At 33.8% G+C, this 13726-nt stretch overlaps 1 protein-coding gene across 1 annotated transcript in view; it reads right to left on the reverse strand.

The window, feature by feature from the left end:
- Positions 1-4830: 4830 nt before the first annotated feature.
- LOC142608323 (histidine-containing phosphotransfer protein 1-like) overlaps positions 4831-13726 on the reverse strand; it is a 30067-nt gene continuing 21171 nt past the window's right edge. The window contains exons 2-6 of the mRNA XM_075780076.1: positions 10728-10858; positions 10551-10619; positions 9884-9955; positions 6848-6920; positions 4831-5834 (exon numbers count right to left, since the gene is read on the reverse strand). Of these exons, the coding sequence (XP_075636191.1) occupies positions 5796-5834; positions 6848-6920; positions 9884-9955; positions 10551-10619; positions 10728-10858 (384 nt within the window). The 3' untranslated portion in view covers positions 4831-5795. The remainder of the gene's footprint in view (positions 5835-6847; positions 6921-9883; positions 9956-10550; positions 10620-10727; positions 10859-13726) is intronic.

Here is a 13726-nt window from a genome sequence, read left to right on the forward strand (position 1 = left end):
AACTGCTCTGGTGCAAAGCATAAAAATGGAATATTTTCACTTTTCTTGATAGGAAATGACACAATATATTAACCTTTCTCAAGATGGCTTCACCAATAAATAGCTGTGTGGCAAAAAATTTTTGGCTGGCTTCATAACTGCAAATTACAAGTTTAGGTTCTAGAGAAACTAATTTGAATGACAATACCTTTTAAATATTTTTTGAAAGAAGTTTGCTGTCAATCAATGCAATAAATGGTGAGAGTCCAAGTGAAAATATATTTGGTAGGTAATAGCACCTAAATTACATATTCTTTTAATTATGCCCATTCCCTCTTCTACTTGATATGGTAAGAGTTGGATAACATTACCATGTCAGTGAGCACGATAGAAATTGTTGACCCACTTCTTAAAAAGTTACTCTTTTAGGCTAAGTAGTAATTCATTATGGTATAAATGCAAGGAGGTCTTGCATTTGAACCTCGTATAATCTCCATTTAAGTAATTTAAAAAAAAAATTTAAAATTGGCAAGTACACATGCACCCATTGGATCCTAAACCCAAGACCTCACCTTCAATCCCATAATTATGAAAAGAGGAAGTTTCATTTAAGTTAAAACTCATTGGCTACATTTAAGTTTGAAATTGCACATTTTGACCTCTACTTATAAGAGGAGTCTTGAGCCCACGTCAGTCAGGTGTTAAAAGGAAAAAGAAGAGAGAGAGGGAGAGAGAGAGAGAGATTTGAACCCATATTTAAATTTATACCTATTAATTTCCACTTGTTTTTATGACTATAAAGTCAATTTCCAAATATTAAGGGATTTGAACCCATAATTAAATTTATCAAACCAATTTGAACAACATGACTATTTACATTAATAAGAATAAGGTTTAAGGAAGTCTTAAGTTTATTTTTCATGTCTTTTGAGCAAACAAATTTCAATATAATGTTCAATTATTTAGTTGCATAAATACAATATAATTGTCTGTCACTTTCACTAATAGCGATAACAGAACTAGATTCCTTATTGGCCCACAATGGTTTAAGTAACTTCTTTATTGAGAAATCTCTTTTTAAGAAATTTATTCACTGCTTATGTGACAGGATAGGATTTCAAATGACAGCTTTTCTTAGATTAGGTTTTATTTACTTGCTAGTTGCTTCGATAGAGTTGTTATCAAATAAGGAAAGTTTTTAAATTGCAGCTATATATATATATATTAAATAAATTTATTTGCAAGTGAGACATGCACTTAGTGGGTCCTGAACCCATGACCTCACCCTCCATCTCATTATTGTGGGAGGAGGAAGTGTCATTTGAGGTAGAGCTCGTCGGCAAAAGGTAATAAAAAATGACAGATTTGGGGTTAAAGAATTTGTGCTTGTCTAAGAGAAGGCTTTTCATTAGAGATATGTCAAATATGTTTGCATAATCTTGCCCTACTATGTAGCTCTACACCTCTACTTTTTTTCTTTTGCCTGATCAACATACTTAATTCAAAAAAAAAAAGTCAGAAAAGGACTCTATCCATTCTCTATGCCCATGACAGTAAGAACTTGGGATAACAAAACAGGGAAATGCCCACTGGCAAGAAAATGGGCTGATACAAGCTCTACGCCTCTACTTGCAGCAACCCATTACACAGGACAAGGATCACCTCTTCTAGCATTATTGGCATCACTGTAGTATTAGAAGTACAGTCTTAATTTTAAGGAGTAAATGGAATTCAAAGTAAAGGAAAAAAGCTTTGGTACATAAACACTTGGAATAATTTTGCTCCAGGGTTCAGTTTGTGAGAAAGCTGCTCAGAAACTTTTCTATTTTTCATAAGAACAAGAGAAATTTTAAATTTCAACTATTCAAAAACAAAAAGAATTTATAGAATCCATAGAGATGACATTGCATTCATAACTCACAGGAAAAGCACTTCCAAGCTCCAATGATTAAGTATGATCTAGTTGTATATTTTAGCCACCCAAATCTGTACTCACTGCTCAAACTAAGGCCTCTTGCATGGCAGGGTAAATACTGCATTGTAATTATCAACAATGGAAGCTGCAAGAATACAAAGTCTTTGAGTGAAGGTCTCATACTAAACTGCTGAAGAATCACATCTCACACCATAATGGATTATTTAACTTGAAGAAGATTTAACAACAATGCATTTTTAGTTTCTTCACAAGCCTGAAAAAAAAAAAAAAATTTACAAAATATTATTGATGTAAAAGATTACCCTATCTAAAAAGATTATCCATTCTGACAAAAGATTAGTTTTAATATGATGATGAACATAACGATTTCTCAAAAATGATGAATTTTCTTTTATTCATTTCTTGGTCAAATTATAATGTGATAAACTAATTTTCTTTTGCCTTTTAAAGATAAGTCACAGTTCCCCTAGCAAAAAGAAAAGACCATATAGGAAAGTCAAAAGTAAGTTATCTTATCATGGCACCAGTATGAATATTTATTTACTGTGAACACCATTTATTGTTGTGCACAAATATGATGTGTTGCACCATAACTAGTCCATCAAAGGTATACATGAGCAAAGTACTAAACAAGAATAAAACAGTACTTATAAAATTTATAAAATCTAATTCATGTCGATTAAAGTATCACAGTGAACACTTATAGACTAGGAAATCAACTAGCTCAAGCTGAAAATACAAATAAGAATATATCTGATGAAAAGAATAATTTAACCTGACCACGCTTTATAGCTAAATTATTAAATTCATTGGCAATGATAAAAAGCTTAACCTGTACAGGAGAAAAAGAAACTCTATAGAGAGAAATTGAAAGAGAGAGTGACAGACAGTAAGGCATGTGCACAGAATGAATGAGCAGTGGAAATGACGACTGTTGTCTTTATGCATTTTTGCTGTTTCTCACTACCATATTTTCCATTTTTATCTGCATTTACTTGTTTTGCTTCTTTACTCTTTCCTTTCAGAGTTACTTTTGATTTTGTTCACACCCTACTGAATGATTTCTTATCACAATATCTATTTAGAGTCCTTCATCCTAACATATCATAACCAGAACCAATTAAAAATGGTAATGAATCTAGCAATGAATAATTTAAGAGACAGATGGCATTTTTAAAAGAAGCATTTCCAAATTGAACCCTAAAAGAAAATTGGAACAGAAACGGATGAAGAGTGATGTCACAGAGGTAGCAGAATTGGTGCCAGGGATTTGCTCCCAATGCCAACTCCTGTAGGACAAAAGGGTGATGTCACAAAGGTAACAGAATGCAATCCAGAGACATGCAATTAAGACCTACCAAATCTAACAGAACCTTAAATGAAAAGGAAAAGATTCTCTCACACAAAACTATTACTGAAATATTTCCTATAAAAGATTATGAGTTTTGTCTTTTAATAAGATAAACCAAAGAGGGTATTGTGCGAGGAAAAAAATAATGAGCTACAATGTTAAATTAGTTCGCAGCTTTTTTCCATTCCTTAAGGTCCTAATCCCTAGTTCAGTTAGGATATGATCAAAGGCTGTAGAGACAACCAGAGATTTGACTCAGTTAGCATATAGTGCTTTACCACTGTGCAAGTACACTATCAGCAGAATGAAAAACCTTAGGTCATAGATACTTTGGTATTAAGTAGAAATGCATGCTTTGTAACAAGTCAAATTTTTTATTATGATTTAGATTTAACCTTGCATTTGGTTAATTTGAGAATGTTGGAATGTGGGGAAAGAAACCTACCAACTTTTTAGAAATGTGACAGTTTGAGCGCATTTGGATTGTGTAAAAATTACACTTCCCTGTGAGAGTACAAGGTTATCAAGTTCTTTTCTTCAACAACAAAGCTTATTTAAAAAGAAAGGAAGTGGCCAAAGCCCCTACTTTGGTTGAGGAAAGGACCCAACTGATTCAATAAATATTTTTTTAATTTAATTTTTGAAGTCAATTGTATTTTATCTTCTATTTTTTTGATAAGTAAGAAACCTTTTATTAGAAATAAAGAAATTACATAGCATCCTTTGTACACAAGCAGTCTGCTCGGACTCGGACACCTACAAAAGCATCACCTAAAAGAACAAGCATCTAAAAACTCAACTAGATTAGAACAAGAATGACATTTCCAAATAGCCATCCAACCAAGGTGTGCGGCAGGATAAACTTTAGGTCCAGCAAAGAACGCTTAACTGCCTAAAAGATGTGACTGTTCTGTGCTCTCCAAATGGTGCACATGATGCACAAATGAACTGCGTTCCATACAACAGCACTCTGGTGTCTACCAGAAGGCCCCTTCCAGTGAGAGCCAGCATGTCTACCACCCTCCATGGCATGGTCCAATGGAGATGCAAAAGACAAAAACGCCAAGGACCAAAGCTGGGAAAATTATAGTTTTTGTAATTCAATAATTGGAATTTCTCAAGTCAATTAGAATTAATATTAGGGTTAGTTTTATTAGTCTATATAAGCACAGTAATGTTCTCCTATGGAGAAGATAACAGTTTGATTGATGAATAGAACTTCTCTTGGAATTTATTCAATGGTCTGGTGTTGACTCTAGCCAACCGTAGGGTGCCAATTCCTAGAGGTTTTGTTCCCCTTGCTTGGTGTTGACTCCAAGCAAGCCGAGGTGTTGACTCCTAGTTTACCTATTCTTTTTTTTTTTTTTTTTGTTCTTCAATTTTATTGTTGCATCGTTTTGGCTGTCTTTTGTCAGCAAGGGTCAATGTCTAAGGCTAAGAACTTCTAGAAGGTCAAGAAAAGAAAGTGAAACATCTTCTTACATCAACTCTCTCTCTCTCTCTCATCATTAGATCATATCAATAATATTAGATCATGGAGTTAAGTATTAAAGAAATTTCTAAACTCTAATTTCTTCATCATCAACTAATTACAATAACATCAATAGCATTTTCTACAAGGCAGACTTTTCTTCAATTTTTATTAATTTTGTAACCTAATTAATAGCAGCATCAAGGGAATGCAAAAACTCAAATTTTTTCAAGGATCAGTGATCCATAAATTCATCAAGAAAACAAACAAGGTCTTGCTCACCCTAGCAGGTACAAGCTTAAGTAAAAATCAATATTCACCATATCTGCATAGCAAGGAAATCAAAGGCAGAAAATTTTCTGAAATTAGAAAGTGAACAACTTTTTGAGCATTTATTGCTTCATGGACCCGCACCAAACTTAAATGTGGAGACTCCAAAATAAGGCATTTAGAGTAAATAAGAAGTTTAATTTGCACTTAGCAGGTTTATCTGTAGCTAGAGATAACAAAACTTTCTGTGACTATGACCCTGTGGTTCACAACTAACTTGAGAAACACCTGACAAGTATTGGGGGAACAAAAATATATTGCTTGTCCATTAAATTTCTATTTCTTTCCCACTAAATTTAATTGATTTTCTTGCTTACCCACCATTTTTTGAATGCACAACTAATTAGCCAGCATTTTTAACAGTGATATAAAGCCAAAATCTACTGCTTGGCAACATCGCTAACAAAGTTAGTGCCTGATTTTACACAAACATTTCTGGTTCTACGATTTTAAGGGAATTCTAGAATAACAGCTTTCAGTGTTTTAAATAAAATTCCCATGAACTTAGCACTTTTGGGAACAACGCCATTCACATGAGCAAGTCATTAGTTGGTTCAACTAGATATGATATGAAGTTAACATAAAGATACAAATAGACCATATATAACAAAGCTGATCTATCTACCACATTCTCCTGTTTCGAACCTCACATGTCAGATTTTCAATCAGATATTATTTAGCTGGAGAGACCATATAGGACCCATCTAGTGACATGTTTCAGCTTCCTTTCAATGTCCATTCTCAAGGTCAATGATCTTTCTCCCCATCTGCAGTTGAAATTGGCCCAGAGAAGAAAATAATTAGAAAATGCAAGCACTTGAAAAGGTTTACTCGTAAAATGTGTCCAATCAGTTTTCAGGCCAAAGGGAAAAAAGGAGAAGCTTTGAGGACAAATTTTATTGAGAAACATAAACATTGAGATTTAATCATTACTGAACATATATACTTAATTCCACCATCAACAGCATTTAATTAGTGTCTTCAATCTTTTGCTTCATAATCAACTTAGAATAACTGCAACACTAGGTCTCTCTCTCTTCTCCCCTAGACTTTCTTTGTCCCAAATTCTCTTTTCTTTTGTTTGTTCCCCAAAATACTACCCTTTTGTCCACAAACCCTTTATAAACAAAAAAACTTCTTCGCACATGCACGTGTGTCTTGATTGCTGATTGGGAGGAGGGCACAGGACATGCTAGTTGTTAGTATAAAAAAAAGTAAAATTCAGATTAAGAGAATGCATGAATTAAGGTTTAAGATTCTAACACAATTACTCATAAACACATATGGATGTCTAGAAATTATGCAAGAGTATTTTGCAGATATGCATAAGGGAAGGGAACCATAGACAGCAAATTTCACCTACATACTATAATCAGAACCAACTCAAGGTCAAAGTTGCTAAACATCACTCTGCCAATGTCTAAAACAGCACAATAAAGCAATTAATCACAATAATCACATAGCCATTGATTGTATTAACTAAGATTCTTTGGTAACCTGAAATGAAATTTATAACCCATGTCTTAGATGAGCTCTGGGAATTTCAAAAAGAAATTTAAATACCAACACCATTCTCAAATGTCAGAAGGGTTATACTTTCATCTAGTTTCTACCAACTTTTCTATATGAAAGTAAAAAATAAATAAATTACAAAGAACATGTTGTATTTTGATATAAAAAAAAAAAAAAGCACAAGAAGGTAGAATGTGCTGTTTAATCCCAGAAGAACTAGAGAGAATGATTATTAGAAGTACAAAAATTAAACTATTCACCACCATACCTGAATAACAGTCTCAAATTTTCTTTTCAGTTGGGAGAATTCATTCTTAGTCCAATACAGAGTCTTGGAGCAACTGAAATATCACAATTTAAACAAAAATAGATGCACATTAACAATCCACATATGTAGATAGAAACATGCATTTTAAATAATAATAAAAAGATACACACACACGCACAATAATAATTATAAAGAAAAAAGTACTGTCAAAAAGAGAAAAAATCTTAAGTTTGATAGAGATAAAATAAAAGTTAATTACCGAATATAAAGAAAAATGGAACAAAAAGAGCATGTTTACGTGCTTTAATGGTGGACACGTATGGTAATGGAATTAAATATCCACTGACAAATTTTTTATAAGCCCACTAATGCAACGATCCATTCATAATAAAGTGATGAAATTCAATAATAGAGGCATCAAAGAATTTTTAAACATTTGCATTAAAATATCAACTTATTGCTAACATATCACAATAAAGTTACATCAGCATTGTTCTCAATATATTTGACATATTGATAGTATAATACTTTGCGTATGAAAAGGTACTGTTAATAAACCCATGGGTACTAAAACCATTAAAAGAACCCTCAATAACACATGGAGATATTTTTCAAGGACATTAATCACTAGATCATGTAATTTTCTTTTTATTTTTAAAAGCAACCAAATACAGAAATTAAAATTTTTTTATTTTTATTTTGGATTAGTAGAATGTTTTTTAAAAAATATTCACAAAATGGCGCGGTACTCCATTACGTGCCTAGGTGGGACTCAGTAGGCATACAAAATGCCAGAAAATAAAAAAGACAACTAATTACTGAAATTAAAAAAATCCAGAAACAATAAAATAGTAAAAAAAGAAAAAACAGCTAATTGCTGCCATCCGCTTGTAAAGCAACTCAAAAGCATCAACTTTAGCAGAGAAAGCTCTTCAGCACCAAATGTCTAAAGAATACATTTTCTCCAATGCACCACTTACCATAGTACATATCACGCAAGGCACCTTTCTTCAACACTAATAAAGTTTTAGTAATTGAAGATAATATTTGGACACCTTTTGGCAGTAACAACGTGTGTACTTTCTACACATGATATACCTGCCGTGAACTGTAATTATATGATGCTATTATCTAATAATGTGTATAAATATGGAATGTATTTACTTCCCAAACTTGTGTTATATGAATTAATACTAAGACAAACTTGACTGACATTTATGAATATATTTATTGTTAATTAATAAGAAAAAGTACATCAATGTATAAGCCAATCATTTTGAGGATTTTTTTAACCTTCCGACTTATAAAAAAAAGATGAAATCTTAACCTTCCAAAAAATTGTTAAAAATGTTTTTTTGGACTAGATAGGGGAGTCTATGAATAGGTCATGAAGATCAATAACCTATTAGAAGAAAGTATTAGTTCTAGACACATAACTAAATTGAGAATCTACCATTTGGTGGCTTTTGTTTTTTAAGCAATTATGCCATAGCTTAAATCGTGGATTTGATTTCCATTTCAAGAGATCTCAGAACTGGAACTGATAACAAGATACTAGTTTGTGATCAAAAGCCAAAGCTCTCCATATATTTCTCATCCACTTTGTCCTTGATGCCTTCAATTGCAAGAATAATTGAAGTGCTATGCACTAGTATGAATATCTACCAAGTTGATTTACTAAAGACAGCTAACCAGAACTCAGGACATCATTTTTTGTAAGAGCACTTTCACTACTTGGGTCAACTGCTTAAACAACTCATCCATTAAGCATGAGTTACCTTAGTCAATTGTCCATATTTGGTAGAACCCATTCAGGGGAAAACAATTGGAGGTTGAGAAACACACACATATATATATTAAAAAGAGAAGTTGGAATATAGTAGCCATTCCAGTCATCTATCAATCATAAGAGTGACAAGAAATTTGATCAATCAACACCAGATACAAAACAAGTCCCACAAAATGCAGAGAAGAAAAATTTAACTCTAATATCTTAGACCAAAACTAATAAATATGTCATTGGTGTTCAAATAATACTCTAATGCATAAAATTAGATGGGTTGAGTTCAAGTTACACCTAATGTAACTGTTGTTAATGTTACATCACTCTATAACTTTTTATTGGATGAGTTTTTGACAAATCCACTGGATTACTTTGCCACTTTATCCTGTCGATACTTGTAAAAGATCAAGATTATGATAGATCAATAACTATTTCATCTTCTTCTTTTTTCTTTTTTTTTGTGTGGAAAATTACACACACACACACCCGATGGATCTTGAACCATGATCTCACCCTTCACCAAGCTTACATGAGGAGGGGGTGTTAGTGGAGCTAGAGCTCATTGGCATTCCATCTTTAAAATATTTAATTTTGTATTTTAATATTATACAAAAAACATGAGTTTAGTGATTTAAAATATGTGTTTGTGTGCACAATAAATACCATTTATGCAAAATTTGCTAATTTTTTAAGAAAACAAGAAGAGAAGCAAATAAAACCCTAGACTTTGTGCAATCTAAATAATATCTACACCAATGACTCGTTTAGTTAATTTTGATACTAAGGATTAAAGTGTGCGTGTACATATATACATATATGGGTATATATATATATATATATATATATATATATATATATATATATATATATATATATATATATATATATATATATTTGTATGTATGTATTAGGTAACAAGGAAATTTATTAATAAAAGGAAAGCTCAAAGGCATAATACAAAATAATCATTCATAAATGTAGCAAAATTCTTTAGAAACCCTTGAAAGGGAAAAAAAATGCACAAGACCTATAGCATGAAGATAAAAGTTCTACAAGATATACTGAACTTGTTGATTGACAGTATTTTCAGGGACAAAATAATCATTTAGTCATGAACATGTATATGACTTTCTTAAGCTAGAGGATATAGACATAATAGACAGCTTTTTTTTTTTTTTTGTTGATAAGTAGACATAATAGACAGCTAAGTCCAAAAAAAACAAAAAAGAGAGAGAAAGAAAGTGTTTTCTTACTAATCCTTATCATTCTCCTCACAAGCACGAAGGAGTTCAACACATGCATGCTTGACATGCGCTGCACCAACACTGTACCAAGAAGGAAAGGAACATATAATTGTATTGTTGAGACAATCATGGAAAGAAGAAAAATTATAAACTTAGATAATTAGATGCATTCTCAGTCCATGTGATTAATGCTGCGACTAAATAACGACTCAAACATTCATATTCATTGTGTTTTCAGTAGAATGGAAAGGGTAGTACTGCCAAAACTAAATAGGACACAATCATCTGACCCCTAGACCACACACACACTACCCCTTAAAGAGGATACATCCTCTAGAACAGTCATTACATGAAATGAAAGCTGTAGCGACAAAACTCAAACTCAAACTCATAAAGAAAGAGGAAAAAACTTCTCCTTGGGGTTGGGCAATTATAATAAAAAAAAAAAAAATTTGAAACAGAAACTCATTTTCATAATTAGAAATGCAGACTTTCTGACACCCCCCCCCCCCCCCCCCCCCCCCCCAAAAAAAAAAAAAACACATTACACTTAAAGTTAGACATATAAATTAAAGTCACCATATAATACAGACACAATTTGAAGATTTCTAGTGAAAGTGTTTATTATTCCAAAAATAAACACATTTCTTTATTGTAACATAATATGAAATGTTACCTGTTCGATTGCTCAAATAATTCACGAACGGAAACATTAACTTGGTAAAAATCAACATTCTCTTGGTTGCTGCAGATAAGTATGGAAAATGGATTATAAATTCATAATCAACTTTATTTTACAAATGATAATCAAGTTATCAACTTCCAAACAGAACTTAAACTAGTTCATAATTACATGCGATCGGTCAACTGAGTGAACAAATTTTGTGCAGACGTGCTGTAGCTGGTGACTGCTCTCACAGCATAATCTGGTTGAGTAGTTTTCTTCATTTGTTGTATTTGCCAGAATTGGTCATTCACATATCCCTAAAAACAATTAAACATTTTCCAAAAACTTAGCATTTTCTTTCCAAACCGCAATTTATAAACCATTTCAACTTATCAATAAAAAGTTATAAGATTTGATAAATACCAAAAACAATTTTTTCATTCTACTTATATAAAAAAAAAGTTATTTTCCCAAAAATCTAGTAATGAAAATATGGAATCATACAAATCAAGAGTGATAGTGGAAAACGTCACACAAATAAAAATCATTTTATCATGTCGGTTGTGTTTGGATTTGAGAAATTAAAATCAAGGGATTCGAAGAACAATTATGAGTATAAATTGTTTTATATAAATTTGACAAAAATGAGGGTTTAAATTTTGATATTATGGATTTGAAATTACATTTTACACCTTAATATTTCTAATCTACGTCTGAACAAAGCTCAAATCCAATCCAATCATAAAGTTTATCGATAGGGAGAAAAAAGTTGACCTCCAAGGTAGGAGAAATCTCTTCCAATCCATTATGTGATGGTTTAGATGACATATTAATGCTCCATTTGTTTTAAAGTAAAATATTTTCAGAAGCCGTATTATTCCTCTGTTTGTTTTGAAATAAAATATTTCATAGACCATTTTCAAGTGTCAAGATTTGATCACTGGAGACACCATTCTGATGTTTGGTCATTGGATCCACCGTTCCAACGACCAGTGCCAGATGTCCGGTCATCAAAGCTGCCATTCTGATGACCAATGTCGGAGGTTTGGTCACCAGTGTTGGCAGTCCAGTAGTAGGAGATACCGTTCTGGCCACTAGTGTTGTAGTCTGATCACTGGATATACCACTATAGCGGTGGCCAACAACAATCTGGTCACCGGAGCTACTAATCCAGTTGTAGGTTCTGGTGGCCTGTTTGCCGAACCTCCAGCACAATGACTCAGTTTAGGTGGTTGCTTAAAAAGTTTTGGACTAATTACAACTTACCTACCTGTAGTTTAGCCAAAATTTAAGTTGCCAACCCGTGGATTGAAATTTGGCACCCAACTCGGTTAAAAATGAGGCTAAATGTATTTTTACTCTCTTTCATAGCTCTCTCCTCTCAAAACATAAAAATAACATAAAAGAATAAGAGAAAACAAGATAAAAAAGTTTGGGTTTTGTAAAAATTATGAACAAAGAAGCTTCTGTCAAAACATATCACACACAAAATCATTCAGTTGCTGACCTCTACAAAGATATGAACATGAGATAGAATTTCAAAGAGAATGTAGAGCAACATCCAACTTTCTTCACAGCGGATACATCATCCTTGGTTCCAACATTGATTGCTTCTCCTTTGGGTGCGACTGCTTGCTGGGTCATCCACAACCTCAAGTGCCTTCTTGTTTACGGAAAAAGATTTGGAAAATCTTGTTACATTATTTAATGTTAATGAGAATTTTTTTTGATCTCGAATTGGCATTGTTAACAAAGATGAAAGATATAAATGTAGTATAGACAAAAGAGCCAAGCGTTTTATCGAAGATGAAAATGCCAAAGTTGTTTGTCTGGGAAGCTAGCCTGGAGCAATTGAATATCACATTGAAGTGGAGAGCACTGAATTCTTAAATAAATTGACGAGTTCAAAACAATTAAACCTTCAAGGGATCTCTCTAATTACTGAACTTCCAAATTCCATAGGTAAGCACAACAATTTGTTGATCTTGGATCTCAGGGAGCGTCACAATCTGAAGGTGCTTCCAAAGGAGATAACCCACCTCATGAACCTCAGGCATTTGGATCTTTCTGACTGTTATCTGCTAGCTCGTATGCCCAAGGGGCAATGGAAGCTCGCAGAACTTCAAGTCCTTAAGGGGTTTGTCATCAGAAATACGCAAAAGAAAGACTCGGGTACATCATAAATTTGGGTCAGCACTTTTGGGAGGCAAAATTTTTTAAATAACTACAAAACTCAAACAATATCATTAGTAAGCAAAGGTTTGAAACAAATTTGGTTTCTAACAAATCGAGTCCGTTGGACTCGATTTTACTGTAGCAAATCGAGTTCTAAAGACTCGATTTTTATGAGATGCGTTGCTGATGTGGAGAGAAAAATCCACGTGGAAATCGAGTCTCTAAGACTCGATTTCCCTCAGAAAATACCACCACAATCACAACACACGGCCACCGTAAAAACCACCAAGAGAAAAAAAAAAAATCGAAGAACCCACCACGATCACAACACACGCCGATCTCCAACGCTGCACCCACGCCGTGAGTCCGTGACCACGCCGAATCCAACCCAACTCCGGTGGCATGCTTTGAACGAGAGAGGGAGAGATGTGAGAACCCACCACGAGGAACCACAAAGACACCAAAACTGGGTTACAAACCCACCGCGCCACCGACTCCACACGCCCACTCGCCGATCTCCACACGCTGATCAGCAACCCCAAGCCGCCATCAGAAACCCACGCCACCGATTAGACAACCCACGCCGTCGATTAGCACACAACTCGCCGATCTCGCCACAAAAAATACCCAGAAAAATGCCATAACCGCCGGGAAAGAGGGACTGATCTCGCCGATCTCCAACGCTGCACCCACGCCGTGAGTCCGTGACCACGCCGAATCCAACCCAACTCCGGTGGCATGCTTTGAACGAGAGAGGGAGAGATGTGAGAGAGGGAGTGCGAACTGACGAGGATGAAAGATAGGGAGAATCAGTTTTCTGCATTGGGTTTGTTTTGAGGGAAATCGAGTCTTAGAGACTCGATTTCCACGTGGATTTTTTTCTCCACATCAGCAACGCATCTCATGAAAATCGAGTCTTTAGAACTCGATTTGCTACAGTAAAATCGAGTCCAAAGGACTCGATTTGTTAGAAACCAAATTTGTTTCAAACCTTTGCTTACTAATGATAT

Source organism: Castanea sativa, chromosome 8 (genome assembly GCF_040712315.1).
Source record: "Castanea sativa cultivar Marrone di Chiusa Pesio chromosome 8, ASM4071231v1".
Taxonomy (NCBI): domain Eukaryota; kingdom Viridiplantae; phylum Streptophyta; class Magnoliopsida; order Fagales; family Fagaceae; genus Castanea; species Castanea sativa.